This window comes from Paramormyrops kingsleyae, chromosome 3, assembly GCF_048594095.1.
Source record: "Paramormyrops kingsleyae isolate MSU_618 chromosome 3, PKINGS_0.4, whole genome shotgun sequence".
NCBI lineage: Eukaryota > Metazoa > Chordata > Actinopteri > Osteoglossiformes > Mormyridae > Paramormyrops > Paramormyrops kingsleyae.
Window position 1 is genome coordinate 15060277 of NC_132799.1, and position 23851 is coordinate 15084127.

The window sequence follows — 23851 nt, forward strand, 5'->3', positions numbered from 1 at the left end:
CGTGCCGGGATGGTAAAGGAGGGGCTTGGCCCCGTTTGAGTGGAGACTCTGGACTTCCTCAAAGCTCAGACCACTCAACTGAGAGGAAACAACGTCCCCCATGACAAGTGTCACCTGGAGACCTCCTCAGGGTCACAGAACTGACATGGTTATTAACCAACACATATTCACTGGGATTCATCATTTACATTATCTGTCTTTCAAGGTTAAATATTTAGTCTTTATGATTGAGTCAATTGTATCATACCGCATGTACCAATATTCAGAGGTTGGATTGTAATTATAATGAGATGTCAAAAAGAAAAAGAATTTAATGTTGAGTGAGCTCATTCTGTCCTCAGAGTTACCCTAGAACTATACAAGTTTGGGTACTTTTGATACAGCATGCATCCCAAAATGTAAATACTTCTGCATTTTCCAGTTGCTATTTATGTTTCTGGGGAGGGGGGGGGGGGCAGAGGTCCATCAGTAATCGCTGTAAAGAAGAGGTTCATTTACAGAAAATAAGGGCACCCTGGATCTCAAGCTGATCAAGTCATTTAGTGATAATGCTCCCCAGAGGCACAGCATGACAGAAAGAACAAAGTGAATAAAACATAAAAGGAAGTCTTCTTCTGAAGTAATCTGGGGGAAAAAAGTCGTTAGGCTTCCTCCAAGAACTGCTCACGACTTAATCATTGAATCTGTTTGGAGTTTCACTGGACCCTGTCAGAGAAAGAGAGTTCCTCCTAAAATTTAACACTGTTGATGAGCAATCAAGAATTTTGATTTGCAAGATCCAGACACAAACACGACATGTTGAAGGAATAAGGACCAATCCATACATTGCATTTCCGTTCCTGCATCATGTCCTATAATGCAGCAGAGAATCACATGACCCTCCACCACACTCTGGATAAGCAGTATGGAAGACAGGTATCACTGGAATAAGGGGTATATGCATCATTCAATAACTGTTACGCAGATTTATAAGTGACCGCAATCCCCTGCACAGGTGGCAGAATGTCAGCTGAATTCTATTGATCCGTATCATTTCAGCTTCCATTGTGCAAAACTGTAGGTGCCAAATATCTCCTTAGTGGACTGTGAGCACACAATGAATCCCCAGGGAATTCCTTCACTTTACGGTGGTTATATGTCTATCTAATTGGTGAAATCGTAAGCAGATGGTGACCTTTGGCACCGGGGAACATTTGTTGTGGGAACTCACTGAGCCGAAGAGGGGTAGTCTTTAACGTACGATCCCCTGTGGATGTCAGGCAATGATGCATTGTTTTTCGTTCGTGAACCTCCTTAAATCAACAGGCAGCCTGAATACACTATGAGCACTGACCCCTCCCCTAATTAGCACAATTAGCACGTTCTAATGTCCCGTGGCTGGGATGATGGATGAGATGGCAAACTGGGGGAGGGGGGGGGGGGGGGGGGGGTAGGTTACTGCTACACTGCATCAGGCAGTTTAAAACATGTCATGTCAGGCTATTAAAAAAACACAAATCTAAACGTGCACTGATTAAATCAATACTTTGACAAGACAGTAGAACATGTAAGAGCGCAGCAAAAAGGTGATGGTCAGATAGGGGTGTGTGTGTGTGTGTGTATGCGTGTGTGTGTGTGTATGTTTACCCTACATGCGCGTGTGTGTGTGTGTGTGTGTGTGTGTGTGTGTGTGCGTATGTGTATGTGTGTGTGCGTGTGTGCGTATGTGTGTGTGTGTGTGCGTGTGTGTGTTTGTGTGTGTGTTCCTGACCTTCTGCATTGTGTGAAGGGTTTAGGTCCAAGCAAAGGGATCATCTTCAGCCTCAGTATAAGGCTATGAGGGCCAGTCTCATATGGTGAGTGGGGATTCACCTCAGTGTCCTTCTTAGACTCAGAGATGATGCGTGGGAGGGGGCACATGCCAGTCATAACACAGCTTCCACCATCACCAGTGTCCATGAGATCCACATAAACCATGTCCAGACGGTAAATGACACACTTGTCATAGGGCTATAAAACTTGCATATATACATAAATGTATCTTATAAATGGGACCTTCAAAAAACACCTAAGGACACAGCAAAGAAACACTCCAACTTACAGTGAAGGACGTTTGTGTGATATTTCCCATAGTTTACGATCTGCTCAGTGCTAAACTAAATTTATTGCGCACACATTTCACTCCGAGAAGATGTCGCGCCATGTGCATGCAGAGGTGGCAGCGCAAGTTTTTGGAAATCTGCGCCTGAAGATTGCGACACTGATACACAGTTTTCTCCTTTTGAAAATATACTTACTCTGCCAGTAAGTATATTTTTACTACTATAATTGTTGATACTACATGTACATTAAGTTATAATACAAAAACAAAAACAAATTAACTGTACATGTGCTTATATTTACTCCTTCTCAAGTTGTTTGGTATGATTTCTATTTTACAGTTTCAATAATTAAAAAAATTCAAAATCTAATGTTGAAATAATATCAGCGCAAAGTTCTGCGTGTATGCTAATGGCCGCTTCAGTTGTATCGATACTTACTTCTGTTGTTTGGTAGCAAATTGGTGTAAATATTGAGCAGATATTTGTCATTACTTGCAATTATATTCATGACTATACACTCCAAATGGATATAACGTTTTGCAGCTTCACGTTTTTTTTTTGACCTTTTGTGATCCGTTATTATTGCCCTTATTTTTGCAAATGCTGTTATCATACTGTAATTGTGTTTTTTGGAGCATTTACAGAGACGAAGATGGATCTGTAAGCCACCGTGGAACGTCAGCCAAGCAGGATCAAATGTAACCCTTCGAAGAGCAGTACAGTATTTGAGATTCACACAATTTTTCCATGTGTGCATCTATGTTTGTGACTTTGTGAGAGATGGCACCATTGCATTCATTTTTTTGCAAACAAAAACCTCCGTGTTGTTACCTTGGCGTATTTATTTATACACATTTATTTATGTTTGTTATTCAGGGGTTCAGTTTCAGGCTGCGTCAAAAGATGGGGAAAAGCTGGTTCACCTCTTCCAAAGAGGCATGGCTGCACGATAAAATGTTCACAACAGGATCATTCCGATCATTCACCAGTTCGAGTGAATCCTATAAACCTGGATGTCAGCAAAGAAGCATCGTACAGTTGCAGGACTTGCATGCAGTGCAGGGAGGATGGCGAGAGGATAAACACTCCCAGGAACTGAAATGCACTCTGCCTACAGTTAATTAGCCACTGCACTGAAGAGTGGCAAAGGGAAAACTGATCGATATATATATACAAATTGTGTTCACCATGAATATTGCTTGTTTGCAGTGTACAGACAATTGCATTAACTATGTTTATGGAGACTGTGTTGTAAGCATTTGAAACAAGCATTTGAACAAGTTCTATTTTTGCAATAAATGTTTCTAAAATACATTTTTTTACTGAATACTTTTCTAGTCATGGAGGAGGGAGAGGTGTGATTGCTGATGGGTCACTTGGGCCCCTTGAATAAGGCTGCATGTCACCTAGATCAAGTGTGAACAGCTCATGCACACATTACAGCACCTACATATGCAGTGAAAAAGGCCACTTTTCACAATGCTTCTGCAACTGCTCCAAACTGCATTTTCCAGTGTGTATATTTTCACTTCAGATTACAAGATGGATATTAATCTGGCATATATACATCCCTTTCATTAAATATGAGTATAATACCAAAACAAATATATTAAAAGAAATTTATTTGCCATGAGTTCATGAAATTGACAAAAATGTGTGAACACGTCCCAGTCAGTAAAAGTGTGTCCCCTTCCCCTGGTCCCTCAGTGCTGTAGCTAAATTAATACACAGTTCAGCAGTGCAGGGCATGCAGTATACAGCTGACAAATAATCTGTTTGGACTTCATGCTTTGACTTTGACAGCTGATGATCCAATTAAATGCTATGAAATTTGGAAGTGATATTTTCAAAGAGACCTGCATTCCAGCAGGGACCAGTTAGAAAGATCAGGCTGAAGGGACACGTCTAGGGAAATGGAAAGTGGGCGAGCTGGTCACCAGCGAGCGGCTCAGTGTCACGTATTATGCACAGCATCATTGGAGATTTCCCTTTTAAGCAGAGGAAAGGGCAGACCTTTGGCAACATGGAGGTATTGACAGGTCAACTCCCTTTGAAAGTGGACCTTCGATTTCCCCTCCTCCAATTCACGCCCCCACCCCCCCCAATCTCTTTCTAAGTGGGGGCAGTGTGTGGCTCATAAGGTTAGGATACTAATGTAGCTTTTCTACCACCAAGAACCAAGTTTTACTGCGATGAGGAGGTTATCCATTGTAAATTAGACAAGCCGTACGCGAGTCACATCCACGCTGATGCGGCAGAGCTGGAGGCGTGACCAAACCCAGCTGATTGTGTCACCAGTGACATGTTAGCACGAAAAGCCTGGTGGGGCACAATAAGCTCTGAATGGGCAGCATCCGACTCACTAATGAAACTACACACAATGCGCAGCAATGTTAGTTAAGAAAAATATATATTATTTGTAACACTGAATTTTTGATGTTGTGTACTGCTCCACACGATATCTGGTGGACCAGGCCCCACCGGCCCCTAATGTAGAGTCACCATCATCTGGCTGGTCAAAATGCATGGAAATAGTAGTGATCTGGGTTGATATGCATGGATTAACTGAAGAAAAAAAGTCATATTCTATATATTATTCATTGTCAGTAGAATCACACATCGCAATGTATTGTTGCATTCCCAATAACTTGGAACCTGAAAATTTCCAACCACCTACTTAAAAATGTACTATAGAACGGCTGAACAGAATGGATGCATAATGCAAATTTATGCAAGCTAATGCTAATTCTGCTTGCATGTGATGCTAAAATAGCATGGCAATTCTCACAAGCGTGTTAGAGGAAATTACCAAGCTGACCCTTCTGCAGTGGAAAACCAAAGCAAGCTGGAACCGTACTTTAACTAGTGTCTCTTTGGAATACGGGTTGGGTATCACCTGGTTCCAGTATGACAGTGGAAAACTGCCATAACTGTGACCAGAAGGTTGCTGGTTCAAATCCTGAGGCTGGCAGAGTGATTTCACCATTGGGCCCTTAAACCCCAACTGCTCCAGGGAGTGTTTGGCCAATCCAGTTCCTCAATTGTGCATCACCTTGGATAACAGTATCTGTTACAAGTACAAGCCTGTGTTGTCTCCATTGAGAAATCACACTCTAGATGTACATGGACTGAGCAGTTTTTAAAGCAAAAATTTGATTTATGAGTGTTTATTTTAATGTTGCAGGGCTGACTACTTCCCACAAGCCTAAAAGACACTATCGCCGGAGCCTGAGAAAACAGGCAGGGCTCCATATTGATTAAAACACAAAATGACATACATGCGTGACAAGTAAATGTGTGCAACTTCTAAAAGACAAATGAGCAACAGCTCCTAGTCATCGTGCTAAAAGTATGCCGCATGACTCTAATTTCCTTTACACACTAGTGCAAGCAGCCCTTTACATATCTGTCATGAATCTCCAAATCATGCACCCAGTTCATTCCAACTGAATGAAAGAGCATCCTTGCTGGGGAATCCATTCCATATTGATCGCATTATCGAATATGAAATCTAATTCTTTTGGCTCATCATTCTACTGCCTCCATATTAAGTGTGTCAGAGACTTTGTGTAGATCAATACTAGGAGAAAACCCACAGACACGTGTCTAGAATTCAAAAAACACCAATTTTCTATAAAAGCCAGCAGGACCTGAAGCACTGGACTGGCTCCCCCCCCTTATTTATGAGTCAGCCTTTTTGGGGCAGCACACTGAATGACTTTTATCACAGTATCAAAACTAAGTGAGATTTACTTGACATTCCCAAATGACAGTTAATGCTAACAATAACCAGTAAAACTGATATATCGCAGTACAATAATAATGGCCTCCTGAAAAATGGCTCCCACTAATACCAGTAAATGATTTAATCTACATAAATGGTTTAAAAATGGTTTGCAGGTCGTGTCCTGCCCACCTGACTCTCCTGGCCCTGATACTAGTTTCCCCTTGTTAGTCCTTGTCTATAAGTATCTGTTTGTCTTGTCAGGCCCAGTCGAGATATTGATGTCAAACCATCTTGTTGCCTGTGCCCTTCCTTGTTCCATTCCTCCTGTCTTTTGATCCCTCGCCATCCTGTTTATTTCCAGTCTCTGTTCTTTGCGTTCAATAAATCCCTCTTTTGTATTGCTGCAACACCTGCCCCCGAGTTCTTCATCCCTTATAACGTGACAAATATGCCTAACAATGGTAAATGTTGAATTGGTAGTAAATAGTACTTTGGAACAAAAAACAAAGTCCTCTTAAATCTGCAAGGTAGTAAATTACAGAGGAATACAAAGATTATTGAACAAATGTGAAATAATGTTTGCAACTGAATGCAAGTAAATGCATAGTGTGAATGCATGCTATCATTGCCTCTATTGGCTGAAGGATATCCATTTCTATGTCTTTTATTCTGCAGTTCCTCTCAAATTTGCTGAAAAGTAAAAACAGAGAGGGCCGTGGAATCGCTGCTCCAAGTATCCATGAATCGCACATGCAGATAATACCTCTCTTCTATATACGACAGAAAGTACCAGTTTTCCAGCTCGACGGATGTACAGTTCAGCCAGAAAATTAAAGGACTGCAAAAGACCGTATGGGAGCTCGCTCTGGGGCCACAGCTTACTAAGCGCAAAAGCGGAAAATGATGAAGCTACCACACATTTTCACACTCACAACCCTGAACATCCTAACAACCAAAACAATACCCCCCCACCATCACCAGCACCTCATGGGAACCACCCCCAGTCACAGACCAGGCGTTTCCAATTGAAATGTAGACATTTTTTCTTTCATCATCTTGGTCTGTGACCTTTGTGCTGCATGAAATTCAACAGCTGCTTCATAAACTGAACTATCTATGCCTCAACCCCAATCTGGTTATGAGCTGCAAGTCATTGTTACTCCACGGCAGTTGTGATGCAAATTACAGATAAATAAAAGGCTTTGTTTCCGATTACAGGTAGGCAGTCCTGTCCCCGCTGATGCTAAAGCTCAAACTGGGAGTAATAAGTCAATTTGCCTGTAATATTTATGCATGAGTCAATCTGCATTGTAAATGGACAAATTGCACATACTTTTAAGTGTACAATATCCCCCACACAGGCCAGCCCTGGAATCGGTCCCACAAAAGCAATGCCCGTAATGAGCATTGATTTCACATGTTATTGCTGCAGGCTAATTTATCGAGCAAAAAAACGTGCAACTTCATTAGTGATCTTGGTCCCGTCACCCCACAATAAAGGGCAGATATGTCAGACTGGCATCCGAAGGCAACGGGATCCTTTGCAGTAGTGAACTGTCGCTATTTAGCAATACTTATGCAAAGACTGTATAGATATCTGCAACGATTTTTATAAATTTAGATTGGACCTATAATTTAATTAAGTTATTTTTAAAAGTGCATAACAGAAAAATAAGCAAATTAAATGAGAGTGTAGTGCTGAAGCTCTGCTAGGCACTTGGTATAATTAGTCCCAGTATGACTGTTAACAGGGCCAGTAAAAGTAGATCGATGAAAATACGTCAGATTAACAGGTCGTTTAACAAATATTTCCTGACCCGGGAGAGGAGATGGATTGCCGCCGTTTTCACACTTATTTCAGACGCACATTTCGCCAGTGTTTGAGGTCAGAGCCCCGATAATAAGATTCCACGACCAAAACTTTGCAATCACTCAAAACGGACAAGAATATTTTTTAGGAATATGGGAAAAGATAATCCTTTTCGAGGATACATAATCTGAAGCAGGACAATCTTTTAAGTAAACGAAAAAGTGGATTAATTTACTGCAATCGTATACACCACGTGGCCTGCCTGATTGGAAAATCACAAATTAATAGGTACCTTTCTGCTGAGCGGAGCAACGTTAATATTTATGAATGAATTATTAATGGATTATTTAAAAAACACTTCTTCGTCCTTCATCGATGAGAAACTCCCAGTACGCAATTCTGCTACGGGAGACGCACGATGTAATAGTTCCCTTTTCTATATTATTACTTTGCGCTCTTAATTATAAGCAACACCAGTCACTCCTCGCCAGTCCAGCTTCATTGTGACTGCTGGTGGTGGGTGGGGGCCGGTTGGGGGGAAGGGGGGGGGGGGGGTTCGTGGAAAGACAAAAAAAGACAACAGCTCTGTTTTTCTCAGTCTTTTAATGATGTTTTCCTTCATTGTAATATTGGAAATCATAACCGCGTCTAACCCCGAATTGTCTTCTGGGAGACAGATCTTTCAAAAGAAAAAACTTGAACCCCACCCCTAGGTTAGATTCTATCTAAAAACGAAAAATATAAGCTATACTTAAACATATTCTCATGTGTGGAAGGACAGCCGCCTGCTTACCACTTATGTAACAACATGACTGGTTAAGTTTTGTTCCGGTTTTTTTTTTTGTTCTTATTGTATTTCGTTAGATATGGTAAACTTGGCTTTGCTTCTCTGTGTTTTAGTTTTCCTTCTGATCTTTCCAATTCTGTCTTTTGAGCTGGAGCCCTGCGTCTATGTTGGATCTTTTTACTCGGCTGAAACTGTCACAGCCTGCGCGATCACATGCATCTTCATCGGGACTGCAGGATCGGAGTCCCAGTCCGGCCGCAAGATGTGCCAGGAGTAAACTGGCTGAGTAAATAGAAAATTGAACCAAATGCACACAGTAATTATTTCAGTAGGCTATTTTGCATTAATTCGACCGTGAATAATGCGACTGACAAAAGTCGACAAGCTCCCAAGAAAATAGGATTTGGTGCAGCGACCCGAAGGACCATTCTGGCTGTTACCAGTTAACTCCCGGAATGGACAACGACGAAGGCGGACGATTTAATACAATTTACTGGGGAAATGAAAGCGCTACTTTATATTTTGGGATTACACCGCTGAACTGATTTCATTGTTTTTCTAACTGGATTGTTTCGCGACAATTATGCAGCTCAATTTACACGAGCGATTTGATAGATGACAACTGTACTGGCTTGTCTTTTGGGCTCCGGACATGTGCGGCTAAATGCGGCGAGGCGTGGAGGTTAAACAGGAGCTTAAAAGTGGGTTAATGTAAAACAAGTCGTTTGAGTCGCTATGGAAGGAACGGTAACCGATTGTTGTTAATATCCGCGATCTGTCTACAAAAGTCGTTCTACTCTACTTTTCCCAACAATGCGGGATTGATGAACCGCTTTCCTATATCAATAGGACCCAGACTACTCGAACCAATGCCGATGTGCTTTGAGGGACTGATCCTCTCGTAGGGGGATACAAAGTGAGTTTGTAGCGTGGACACAAGCCCGTCCCCAGAAGAGTGAGGTACAGTAGCCGAATGCCGCTCCCCACCCTGCTGCGAAGCCGGTCGCTGTCCGTCGCGATAGTGGTGCTGAAATCTGGATGATGCCTGGCCAGCGAATACAAGACTGCCGTTCCTTACACATAAACGAGGACAACGGTCGCTTTCTGCTGCTCGCCATCCTGATCGTGCTGTACCTGCTGTGCGGTGCCGCAGTCTTCTCCGCCATCGAGAGACCCTCGGAGCTGCAAGCCCACGGCCGCTGGAATCGGACGCTCTTCAACTTCAGCGAGACGTTCAACATCAGCCTGGAGGATCTCAACTCCTTTCTGAGGGAATACGAAGCCGCGATCGCCGCCGGGATCCGGGCCGACACCATAAGACCGCGATGGGACTTTACTGGTGCATTCTACTTTGTTGGAACTGTCGTATCAACTATCGGTAAGGAGAAAAGTACTTTATTAAGCAACTATAACACCCCTCCCCCAGCCCCAAAGGGAAAACAACTTATTGTGATATTGATATTAGAGTCCAATTAGACGATTCCTTGTGTGTTAGATCAAAAATCCTTTTATCTACTCCAGAATGTGTTTTGTTTGGTGCTTATCGCGTCGTCCCTCTGTTCCTTGTTAGCGATACAGGTCCCCTGCCTGTGTGTCCTACCAAACTAGTGGAGTCAGCACAGACATACATCAATACAGTGACCATGTGTCACAATGATGTCCTACTTTAGAAATCATAAAAATCAGCATAAAGCTTTTGCCTCTGCACAGCCTGGGCAAATAGTTTCTTTTTGTTCTGATACGCCTGCCATACTGTGATCCAAATGGTGTATATTAGTCATGCTTATATTTGGATAGAAGCTCTTTCTGCTTCCCAGAAGATATTGGATCGTACTGGAATTCCTCATGCTGCAGACAGATCTGATCACGGAAAGTCACGGCTTAGCCGGGATATCTGGGTGCATACGCCACTCAACAGCGCATTTCACGCTCACTATATTCTGAAGCAATATTAGCACCATTTATTCAATGTACTGATCGTTGAAAGGCAAATCTAATCTTTCATAGCTGTAAGATTTCTATCGCATGGCTTTTATGTTGAAAATTGTTGATCAATGAATTACGGGTCATCTCTTGTAAAGGCAGACTGAAGGCTCCCTGCACAACTTTTAACTGTTTAAATACAGGAAAATAAAAATATGTTAAAGCAGGAACAATACATCAGTATAATCTTGAATATTATCGGAGCTAATTCTTCATCAATGAACAATTCTTTGAAAAAAACAACACTCAAATTCACATCAGAGATACAATTAAAGCTTATAATATGTCTATAGATATAAATCAGAGGCAGTGAATGTTTACCATCTTTGTAATGTTTCACATGTGTGTTTTCATCATGAATGTGCAGGTGAATGACAGTTGTGGCATAAATGAATGCTTGCAGGATTCATCATCTCTCCATTCCCACCAGTCCAGGCCACCAAGCAGCAACACTCATTAATCATTTGAGTTCCTGCATTTCTACTGCAGGTAAAATATTGTGTTTGTGGTGGGCCGTTTCGTTACCTGGTTGTATATAAGGTATAAAGTGCTGCAGTGGGGATTTAGGGTGGGGGAGGGGGTTCTGTCTGCATTCCTGCTGGACCTCACTGTGCTGTAGTGATATGACACACCCCAGAGGGGTTGGGAGGTGCACACAGACACCTATCTCGCAGTTTCCTGGTTAACACCTTGTTGGCAGAAGGCTGTGGCTGGACACCATGCATGCACACGGTTGTGGTTTAATCAGGGGAGCTGCAAGGGATTTTGGGCCCCATGAAAGCATCTCATATTGGGCCTCAAACCCAGGACAATCAAATTATGTTCCAAATTTCTCAGCCCCCTGTCACTCAGGGGGCCCTGTAATCATCCCAACTCCCCCCTTTTTACAGCACCCAGGTGTAAACAGTCTCTGCACCCCCCCCCCCCCTCCCCAAACCCCCACCTGGAGGTTATCGGTAAGAAGAGACTAGCAGAGAGCAGGTGGGAGATGGAGAAGTGTGTGCAGGCCATGCCACTGGGACTCCAGTACCTTGAAATCCACACAAAAAGAGATTCTTGGCTTTTATACATACGGGTGGTCAGAAGATCCTCCCAGGAGAGGCGTAGGCGGGCAGGCAGGATGCGATCTCTGTGTCGTGAAAGTGGAAGGTTCTTCTTTCACATTCGACCCTCGCAAGGCGAAACACCTGCTGAAAATGTTCTCCCTATTACTGATAGTGTGGTGGTTCAGCCCACAAAGCAGTTATCTTCATTTCTGCAGCCAGACATTCACCAGCGAGAGCCAAAACTGGATCCAACATGCATGTGCCTGTCAGACCACAGCTGGTATCCATTGTTAGCTCCCCTGGCTTGTATTTAGTTGCGTGCATCAGGATATTATTATTTTTTTGAAAACATTAGTTAGTGATGTCATTGCTGGTCTCTCTGCTCCTCACCCACCCCCATCATTCACGCTCATGCTTCTTATCGCCTGTTTACTTCGATTGTGTGCAGTTCACAGCTTACTAATGCAGCTTGCTAAGAGATCTAGCCTATAGGAGTGACCTCAGGTAACCTCCGGCCTTGTCTGGGCATCTTCCATTGCTACAGCCATAAGGAGCTGGAGAAAGTCATTCGAGATACCCTCATTTGTTCTAAACCTAGCGGGGCTTTCCATCAATAGCTGCTTAAACACTGCAAGCATGGCTGTAGCCATTAAATGAATGCACCTATATGCACCATTTGTGAAATATAATATTATAGTAAGTTCACATTTAAACAATACCATTGATTGTTAGCATAAGTTCCACATGACACGTTTGAGAGAAGTAAGTAAGTAACATTTGCCAATATTCAGCTTTACTGCTAAAGCTATCTCTACCTCAGAATGATTGATTCTGTATGAGGTATTCATTTATTTGGTGGGGGAAATGAAGTCCTGATGTGTAATAATTCTTTGTAACAGGCTGTACTGTGCCATTTGAAAATTAACCTTCTGCAGTCAAGCATGCAACAACTTCTTTCTGAATAAACAGTGATAGTTTGAGACCAGCATCACATCTCATTTTTTCTTTGGGAAAAAATATGTGGACACCTGCGTGAACTATACATCATTCCAAACCCGGGGGGTTTTAACATGAAGTTTGTCAGACCTTTGTTTGTATAATAGCGTTTAAACATAGATGTTGGGACATTGCTGGTGAGATTTACTGCCATTCAGGTTCAGTATTGATGTTGGGCAATCAAGTCCCTTTCTGTGAATCTGTGGGGTGAACTACTTTACAGCTGAACTTGCTCCCAGACCTTTTGACCTTCACCTGTGGCTGACCAGGGCAGCTCTAGCAGGGCAGAAATGTGGTAAACCGACTCGTTGGAAAGACGGCATCCTATGATGCTGCCAAGTGGAAAGTCACTAACCTCTGACATATAACCATCCATTCTGCTGTCAATATCTGTCGCAGGACACTGAATGTTCGTGTGCTTAATTATGCACCTGTGCCCGCAATGGATTTAGCTTAATTAGGAAATTCCTCTAATTAAGTGCCATATAGATTGGCCATGTAGTTTACATGGTGAACACCAGTCTATAGCAAGGTTTCTGCAAGCTTTGTTGGCAGAACTAAATCAAATTTTAAATCTATCAACTTCCCATATCCTTACAGCAAAGATATGCACATTTGTGATGTAATACAGAGCAGAGCAGTAATAGAAAGGGCTATCATCAAAGTGCATATTAGAAAAATATGAATCACTAATGAAATATGGTTGGTGCCTATTTCAGCGACCACGTGAATCCCACTGTACAAAGGGGGCAGGTTTCCTTGATCTGTAGGGGCTCATCTATATCATCTCATGCCATCGAGCGATTCCCGCGCAGCAGACTCTCAAGGGTGTTGGCGGCGTCGGCGTGCCCGCCGTGGAAAGCGCTCGTCTCCGGACGGCAGCGTGGCAGGTACCCGCAGTTTGCTAAGCAGCCAGTGACGCCCACCACCGAGGGAACACAAAGCGAGGCCTGCTGTTGTTGGACACACAGGAACGTGTGACGAATGGTGGATAATCGGTGACAACAATCTCCTCCCCCCCCCAAAAAAAACTAGCATTATTCTCTGAAACACTGGAAGATGAGGACGCGTGTCATTGACAGCAAGAGGGAAGCCAAAGTCTGCTAGCATGGGAGCAGCTGGGCGCTACGCCAGGCCAGCAGGGGGCAGCACCCAAACCCCTGTTTAGTCAGTAGCTGCAGGCGCTAGCAGGCTATTACACGCCCGTCCGACCCATCCAGTGTGACAGTCTGTGCAGAACCTCAGTCCTCACCCAAAGGATCAGTGTTATTTTATAGCTTGCTGGTTTTTGCTCTGTCTGGAGGCCCCACGTTGAAGGTAATAGCAGGTTTCTGCTAGTCTGCACAATAAGCGTAGCCACGATAGCCTTTCACTGGCACATGGCTTCCATTTCCTGGGTTTCCTGCCAATAAGGTTGGGATACTGCATGCAGGACCGGGGTGCTCATAAACTGGTTGAGCAGCTAGCCAGTGATTTGCTGTGTCAGCCGTACAGCAAACTGGTTTTAGCCTGAAACACTTCAGCTAGCCCAGCTTCATTCCCCCACCAGGCCAATGACCGGCTCTGCCTGAATGAAGGACAGCTGGTTAAGTTAGCCCGTGAGTGGCTTTAATCTTAAGACTTTACTCTCTCCCCAATTATACTGTACAATGAGTCTAGCTCTTTAATTAGACCAGGTCCCATTCTCTGACATGCACCGTCTCTGATCTTCCTCAGTACTGACTCTTCTGTGAGCTTACATACCTTTTTTGTGTGTCACACAGAGCACTGTGTTCTTTAATATAGATATGGGCTTGTCTGATAGCATCCTTTCAGCACAAACAGCTTTAACCCTTTTCTATCCATTCCCTTGTTTAATAAACCATCAGCTGTAATGGCAAAGGTTTAGGGAAACACGTCTGTCTGTTGACTGGTTTCATTGGTCACGTCTGGGGAGTCATTGGACACGACCCTGCCACCCCCCACCCCCCCACCCCTCTTTGCATTTCCCCTCCTCAGATGTCCGAGTGGCAATGAAATGTCAGAGTTCAAAAACTAAATCGGCACGTTAACCGCATGAAAGTCTCGTCTGATATCACGAGGCTCGGCCGAGCGCGTGACCAGAGGGATCCTGGCGTGACCTTGCAAGGGAACGATAACGATAGAAACATGGCAGCTGAGCGTCATAGCCACCCTGTCGTCACTCGCCACCCCGTCGTCACTCGCCACCCCGTCGTCACTCGCCAAAACCTCCACACAGGGATGCAACATCGAGGGGAGCATTCCTTAACAAAACTGCTCACAGCTGTCATTCTCAGGAAGAACGCTGAATATATGCACATACAGGGTGCCTGCGGGGTATTAAAAAGTCTTTAACTCAAGTTGCGCCAATTAGGGCCTTGAAAAGTCTTAAATTTAAGTTTACTAAGTCTTAATTTTTTGAGGCCAATACATTAGCTATCTTAGCTGAATTACTCGGGGTTTAACTCTGAATTTTCAGTACAGCAAGTCCTCGGGTTAAGAACATTTGACTTATGGACAACTCGCACTTACGAATGGACTGCCATGAAGCCTAATATATTGTGACGTTCATAAAAACATTGCATGGCTTTAGCAGTTGAGGGAATGATACCTCACGAATGCCCCTTCTGGTATGCTAGACATCGATGGGATGAGGATAAGTGTTAATTTTTAATCATGAAATTTTTTTCTGTCTAAACTGTTTAAAGAACTGTTTCTGAATGTCTGTTACAGTACTGTATACCTTCAAACATACACACACCAGGGATGCTAACTGTCACGTATCTGGCGTGACACTCAATGTTTCAGACTCTCACGCAAGAAATCTTACGGAAAATCTGTATTATTCCATTATAAAACTAAAATTAGCTACATCAAAAGTGTTGGGGTAGTTTGCAAACCCTTCAGACTATTTACGAGGTAATAAAGCTGCTACAAACATGTACAATGCATCCGGAATGTACTCACAGCACTTCACTTTTATGTTACAACCTTATTCCAGAATGGATTAAATAATTTTTTTACCTCAGAATTCTTCACACAATACCCCATAATGACAAAGTGAAAAAAGTAGAAAAACAAAAACTATCACATGTGCATATATATTCACAGCCTTTGCCATCACACTCAAAACTGAGCTCAGGTGCATCCTGTTTCCACTGATCATCCTCCAGTCCATCTATGGTAAATTCAGGTGATTGGACATGATCTGGAAAGGCACACTTGTCTATATAAGGTCCCATAGTTGACTGTGTCTGTCAAAGCACCAACCAAGCCATGAAGTTGAAGGAATTGTCTGTAGACCTCCGAGACATATTGTATCGAGGCACAGATTTGGGGAAGGGTACAGAAAAGTTTCTGCAGCATTGAAGGTCCCAATGAGCTCAGTGGCTGCAATCATCCGTAAATGGAAGATGTTTGGAACCACCAAGACTCTTCCTAGAGCTGGCTGCCCGGCCAATCTGAGCGATCGGGGTAGAAGGGCCTTAGTCAGGGAGGTGACCGAGAACCCGACGGTCACTCTGACAGAGCTCCAGCGTTGCTCTGTGGAGAGAGGAGAACCTTCCAGAAGGACAGCCATTTCTGCAGCACTCCACCAATCAGGCCTGTATGGTAGAGTGGCCAGATGGAAGCCACTCCTTAGTAACGGCACATGACAGCCCGTCTGGAGTTTGCCAAAAGGCACCTAAAGGACTCTCAGACCATGAGAAACAAAACTCTCTGGTCTGATGAAACAAAGATTGAACTCTTTGGCCTGAATGGCAAGCATCATGTCTGGAGGAAACCAGGCACCGCTCATCACCTGGCCGATACCATCCCTACAGTGAAGCATGGTGGGGCAGCACCATGCTGTGGGGATGTCTCTTGGCAGCAGGACCTGGGAGACTAGTCAGGGTTGAGGGAGAATGCAGCAATGTATAGAGACATCTTTGATGATAACCTGTTCCAGAGCACTCTGGACCTCGGACTGGGCTGAAGGTTCACCTTCCAACAGGGCCACGACCCTAAGCGAACAGCCAAGGTAAAGGAGTGGCGTCACGACAACTCTGTGAATGTCCTTGAGTGGCCCAGCCAGAGCCCAGACTTAAACCCAATTGAACATCTCTGGAGAGATCTGAAAATGACTGTGCACCAACGCTCTCCATCCACCCTTGAGAGGTTCTGCAAAGAATAATGGGAGAAACTGCCCAAAAATAGGACAGGTGTGCCAAGCATGTAGCATCATACTCAAAAAGACTTGAGGCTGTAATCGCTGCCAAAGGTGCCTCAACAAAGTATTGAGCAAAGGATGTGAATACTTACAGTACGTACATATTTTAGTTTTTAATTTTTAATAAATTTGCAAAAATTTCAAGCAAACTTTTTTCACTTTGTCATTATGGGGTATCGTGTGTAGAATTTTGAGGTAAAAAAGTGAATTTAATCCGTTTGGGAATAAGGCTGTAACATAACAAAAGTGAACCGCTGTGAGTACTTTCCAGATGCACTGTAAGTGAGTGTGCAGACTCACTCCAGCCAGCTGACTAAAGTTGGTAACAATGACACGCCCACAGATTCTGTGTCATTCAGTACAGAACCGTACTCATACACTCTCTGCAGTTCTTCAGTACAGTACCGCACTCATACACTCTCTGCAGTGCTTCAGTACAGTACCGTACTCATACACTCTCTGCAGTTCTTCAGTACAGTACCGCACTCATACACTCTCTGCAGTGCTTCAGTACAGTACCGCACTCATACACTCTCTGCAGTTCTTCAGTACAGTACCGCACTCATACACTCTCTGCAGTTCTTCAGTACAGAACCGTACTCATACACTCTCTGCAGTGCTTCAGTACAGAACCGCACTCATACACTCTCTGCAGTTCTTCAGTACAGTACCGCACTCATACACTCTCTGCAGTGCTTCAGTACAGTACCGTACTCATACACTCTCTGCAGTGCTTCAGTACAGTACCGCACTCATACACTCTCTGCAGTTCTTCAGTACAGTACCGCACTCATACACTCTCTGCAGTGCTTCAGTACAGTACCGCACTCATACACTCTCTGCAGTGCTTCAGTACAGTACCGCACTCATACACTCTCTGCAGTTCTTCAGTACAGTACCGCACTTATACACTCTCTGCAGTTCTTCAGTACAGTACCGCACTCATACACTCTCTGCAGTGCTTCAGTACAGTACCGTACTCATACACTCTCTGCAGTGCTTCAGTACAATACCGCACTCATACACTCTCTGCAGTGCTTCAGTACAGTACCGCACTCATACACTCTCTGCAGTTCTTCAGTACAGTACCGCACTCATACACTCTCTGCAGTGCTTCAGTACAGTACCGCACTCATACACTCTCTGCAGTGCTTCAGTACAGTACCGCACTCATACACTCTCTGCAGTTCTTCAGTACAGTACCGCACTCATACACTCTCTGCAGTTCTTCAGTACAGTACCACACTCATACACTCTCTGCAGTTCTTCAGTACAGTACCACACTCATACACTCTCTGCAGTGCTTCAGTACAGTACCGCACTCATACACTCTCTGCAGTTCTTCAGTACAGTACCGCACTCATACACTCTCTGCAGTTCTTCAGTACAGAACCGTACTCATAGACTCTTTGCAGTGCTTCAGTACAGTACCGCACTCATACACTCTCTGCAGTGCTTCAGTACAGTACCGCACTCATACACTCTCTGCAGTGCTTCAGTACAGTACCGCACTCATACACTCTCTGCAGTGCTTCAGTACAGTACCGCACTCATACACTCTCTGCAGTTCTTCAGTACAGTACCGCACTCATACACTCTCTGCAGTGCTTCAGTACAGTACCGCACTCATACACTCTCTGCAGTTCTTCAGTACAGTACCGCACTCATACACTCTATGCAGTTCTTCAGTACAGTACCGCACTCATACACTCTCTGCAGTTCTTCAGTACAGTACCGCACTCATACACTCTATGCAGTTCTTCAGTACAGAACCGTACTCATACACTCTCTGCAGTTCTTCAGTACAGTACCGTACTCATACACTCTCTGCAGTTCTTCAGTACAGTACCACACTCATACACACTATGCAGTTCTTCAGTACAGTACCACACTCAAACACACTATGCAGTTCTTCAGTACAGAACCATACTCATACACTCTCTGCAGTTCTTCAGTACAGAACCATACTCATACACTCTCTGCAGTTCTTCAGTACAGAACCATACTCATACACTCTCTGCAGTTCTTCAGTACAGTACCGCACTCATACACTCTCTGCAGTTCTTCAGTACAGAACCGCACTCATACACTCTCTGCAGTTCTTCAGTACAGAACCGTACTCATAGACTCTTTGCAGTTCTTCAGTACAGTACTGCACTCATACAGTCTCTTCAGTTCTTCAGTACAGAACCATACTCACACTCTCTGCAGTTCTTCAGTACAGTACCACACTCATAAGCTCTCTGCAGTTCTTATTATGTATTATTATGTTTAGGATGTTTTATTGTATTTGGAAGTGTTTCTTAAGCATTTTCTATGTGTTAAAAGGTAAAAAGTGCTTGACTATCCATCCATCTTCTGAAATCACTTGTCCAGTTATGCAGCTCTCTCTCTCTCTCTCTCTCTCTCTCTCTCTCTCACACACACACACACACGTCTAACACAGTGTAGGCAGAGGAAACAAACCTTCATTGAAATATTAAGTACTATCCATCCATCCATTTCCCATACCCACTTGCCCTATGCAGGGTTGTGGGGGTCTGGATCCTATCCTGGTGGCTACAGGCACAGAATAATTCAGGATGGGGCATCAACCCACCACAGGGCACACTCACACACCAATCACTCACCCATGCAATTTGGTAACTTCACTTAACCACAGCATGCTTTTGGGAGAAAGCAGAGCATCCAGATGAAACCCCACGATGGCACACAAGCTCAACACACAGGGAAGCCGGGTGGAGACTCGAATCCAGGTCCCACAGGTGGGACGCAACAGTGCTAACTACCAAGTCACAGTGCCACACAGCATTTGACTGATACTAAATATGAGCCACGTGTACCTGTCCTGACTTAGCTACAGATTCAGTTTAGGAACAGATATTTTTTGTAAACTGGAGACTGCCTTGTACTCTGACAGCTAAATGTACATATGAAATTTTAGACTGTTGACATATTAATTTAGCCTGCGAGCTAAGCATGGGCCGGCAAAACAAAGCCGGATTTTTTGCTTAACTAGATAACTATTTAAGGCTGGTCTAAATGTAAATGAACAATGAGAAAGTCCATTTAAACTGGGGTACCTTAAATCCGGCAAGTTATCTGGCTAAGCAACAAATCTGGCTTTCCCAAACTCTCAAGCTGGCTTGTCCACGGGAATCCTGTACCCGCTGGTCAGGTTAGTTGTATATTCGACATTCAGTCATCCAGCTGTCATATCTTTCAACAAGCCAGCCAGGCAGTTTTTAATCACAGACCTTTGCTGTCCACAGGCAGAGATGCACACCGATCATTTCTGCAGTTCCAGCACTTTCGCTAAATTTCCGCTGTAATGAGAAAGTGGTTCAGTTTTCCGAGTTCAGCTCTTGCACACCCATTGGTTTTTCAGATTACTTTACAGGTAAATTCTAATTAATATTTCAATGTTCGCACATACACTTCACGTTCAACAGCTGTTGCTTGTTTACAGCCACTGGGGGTGAATGGACTCTGTGCATTTATACATAGACTTTCCTGGACACGTCTCTCTCATTTACTTTTATTGTTATTAGTGTATTGGTAGCACAGTGGTTACCTCACACCTCTGAGACTAGGGTTCAACTCTCTGGTCTGGCGCCATGTTCTCCCCAAGTCATTGTAGGATGTCCTCCAGGTTCATTGCCCCTCTTCAGTCCAAAAGCATGTTAAGGTGAACTGGGGCTGCCAAATTGCCCTTAGGTGTGAATGGTGTGTGTGTCTGTGATGGATTGACCCCATTCTGAGTTGTCCCCGCCTTGTACCCACAGAGGGATGAGTAGTTCATTTATTCTGCGCTTTGAATGGAACAATTATAAACAAACATGGCTGTCGCTCTCCTAAATTCTGTTAACTCTTCCGTTGCCCTTTCAGTCACATTACCCACGCATGTGTGAGCAATGGAAAAGGTATATTGAATGTGTTTTTTAGGGTACATGTTAATCTTGATTTGTAGTATACCCCTTGGTTTTGATAACGTGTGATGCAATTTCCTTTTTTTTTTTTTGTGTGGAAGTCTCAACAAGTGAGTCCTGCAGCTTGAACTGCATGCAGCCAGGTGTCTTGTCTGTGGCATCATCTTTGAACGGGAAAGTGTAATTGCAAATATTCAAGAATCTGTTAACTCTGAGACTTTGTATTCTCATATATTCTCTGGTTGGTTGGTGGGACATCAAATGTCTTGTGTTGTTCCGCTGTTTTGATTGAAGTTCCTTGGTTAGAGGATTTCTCGTAATTGTGTAATTTATACCTTTTTTGTAAAGTTTCATTTATTATTCACACATAAGTTGTTAGACCTTTTTTAGTACAAACCTGAACGAAAAGGGATTTGGTCACTAGTGCAAAAGTTAGGGTATTAATTCTGGCAAATCATATTTCCACTTACAGTTAAATTTGGCTTGGAGTGCTATTGGAAAGGTCTTAAAATGTCTTAAATTTTACATCAGGATGCCTGCAGACACCCTGTATATATCTTTATCTGTGACAAACAAAATGATATTTTGTATTAGATATGACTGAAATAGGAGGCGTGGCTTACAGCCATCACCAATAGGGATTCAGGGATCTGGGGGTCGGTACTTCCTGCACAGACCGGTCTGTTATGCGTCACTTTGGCCTAGTAACTCTGGCAACAAACTATATGATGGCTGCTGCCTCCAACATTGTCCTTGTCCAATTTCTTAGTCCACCCCCATGTGCCATGAGATGTTCCCTTTTTTTTGTGGCTACTATTTGCGCCGTGTTGCTGCTGTCTCTGCCAGAAGCCCGTTACTGTTGGAAAGGGAGCCACCCGGCCTGCTCAGTCCCCACCTTAAGAGCTTCTGTTCTCTGTCGCTCTCAAAGCCATTCTCACGAGGGTCGATTGAGGTCATGAGGAGATCTTACACTAAGTTTATTTCAAGGTGAGGTATTTTTACCGAGGAGATGACGTGAGACGTAGATCTAAGACCTCATATTTTTATATCCAGCTGAGCCCTTTGATTTTCAAAGACGTCTTCTCACAAAAGTGCAGCCAACAGTAAGTTCTATATATCAATTGCACCGATTTTGTTTTATCTAGAAAAAAAACATCTTGTGATTTTTCCTAGGTTAGCATTACTGGCTGCTATAATGAAGATTGCTAAATTAAGAATAATGAGTCATTGTGAAGCATACAGCTGAAAATGCTGTTACTACTCCAGTGTGTCAGCACATACAGCATACAGCGTTTCACAGTATCCAGCACCAGATCTGTGTTATATAACTGCTAAAAATGGACAGGCTGGAAATGTAAATAGCACTGGATACTGTAATACTATTGCACTGCAGTCTTGTAACACACACAGACATGCAAAAACGAGAGAGAGGGGGAGAGAGAGGAATGTGAATTTTGCTGTTACATCCATCCCTGTCAAGGTGCTGCATCGCAAACTCGTCTTTCATTCCCCGTACCGGGGAGATTCTCACTTGCCCTTGTCGTTCATCAACAAGGTTGACATGAAGAAGCTCACTGCCTAGGTCCTGGGGAGGAACTCACACCGTTTGCTAATCCTACATCGTAAAGCTCAAAAGTAACCAGTGCAAGCTAAAGGATCAACAAGATAAAAACGATTGACAGGATCTAAACGATCAAAGCCGGGAATCATTGGTAGAATCCAGATTAACAATAATATCCCACCCACTCTGACTCCGATTTTATCTTCCTGTAAACACTTGATTTAAAAAAGGATGGAAGTTTTGTACAATTGCAGTAACCTTATGCTTCTCCTTTTTTATTTCACGGTTGGCTGTGCCCAGTCATGTGTGCAGGTCAGGCCAAAAAACCTTGCAAGGGGATTCTGGGTACAGGCAGACACTCTGCCTTCTTTACTCAGTACGGCAGTAGGTGATGAGCTGTGACTCATGCATAATTCACATCCCCTTTACCCCACAACACTGGGGAGGGGGCTGGTGTCAGGACCTGAGGCGGTATCATGTCTTGTAGGTCAGGTGCCTTTCCACTGCAGCCTTGTCTGTTTGTGGCTTTCCGGCCCATTAACTCCACCACCCTTAATACTTCTCATTGATTCTGCATCACTTGTCATTCCTGCATTTAGTTGTCGAGGCCTGACAATTTACCAGAATAGTGTAGGCTTATCACGCCAGAGAAGCAGGGAAGTTGGAGGTAAATCACACTAACCTAATACAGTGGTAGAGCGTGCTGGGGATCATTAAGAATGTGGTCATTGGTCTTAAATGAGTTTCTGCTGGACTTTGTCCCGGGCAAATGCTGGGCAGGCAATTCTCCAGTCAATCAATGACTCTATCATTGCTGGAGGCTGACAGAAAGTTTCTGTAGCCAGCCACATGGGGGGGGCGCAGTAATGTAGAGGAATTCACAAATTAATTGAAACTGACGGGGCAGCATCAGTAAACAATACGAGCCATATCTGCAATGCATTGTGGACATAAATGGCGTGATGTCATCGTGGAGGCTGTCAGTGGTGCCGGAGACGGGAGATCCTCAAACACTGGCCCGGTCCAGAACTCCCCCGAGACCAGGCAGGTGTGCCCACCTTCTCATCTGAAGACGGATAACGCTTTCCGACATTTTCCACTGAGCAGAAAAATTGAGAAGACGTCTGTTAAAGTCTATTAAAACACCAGTGCTTTCCATTATTTTGTGTTCTCTCCCCCCCTCCCCACACCCACCCAGAAAGCACTTGCATTTCTAAGCATCATCTTTCAGCTCAGTTGCCGCTTCTTCTAAAAGCGTGGAGAGGAGGCGGACATGTCCAGCAGAGTCTACAAAAGTCATTTGCAGCAACTCTCCCGCTCCACCCTTTAACGCTCCCCTGTTTGAAGGTGTCCACCCGTCTGCTTTTATTTACATAGTTTCACATGCTCTCTTTATACAAATGGCCTGCCTGGGGGCAGGTGGGCGGGGGGTTACTTGTTGCCATGGTGAGAAACTTCAGATTCCATAGCATAGACAAGTCAGGTCAGCTTGCTGTGATAATGTTCTCAATGTGCTTGTGACAGTCAGAGGTAAAACAGAGGTTCACAGAAGCAGAGATCTGAACACACCCTCTGTATCTCATTTAGGTCACATTCCTTTTATGACCAGGAACTACAAATTAGTCCCCATTGGCACTAAGTTTGAGTTCATTCGGTTGGTAACAACCGCTAACAGAAACATCTTCCTTAATAGCAAAGCCATATCCAAACACAAACACCGC

The 23851-nt window shown here is 43.8% G+C and overlaps 1 protein-coding gene across 2 annotated transcripts in view; it reads left to right on the forward strand.

Moving 5' to 3' along the window:
* The first annotated feature begins 8211 nt into the window (after positions 1-8211).
* Positions 8212-23851, forward strand: part of kcnk12 (potassium channel, subfamily K, member 12) — a 28943-nt gene continuing 13303 nt past the window's right edge. For both annotated transcript variants that reach the window (XM_023804304.2, XM_023804305.2), the window contains exon 1: positions 8212-9783. In XM_023804304.2, coding sequence (XP_023660072.1) covers positions 9444-9783 — 340 coding nt within the window. In that variant the 5' untranslated portion in view covers positions 8212-9443. The remainder of the gene's footprint in view (positions 9784-23851) is intronic.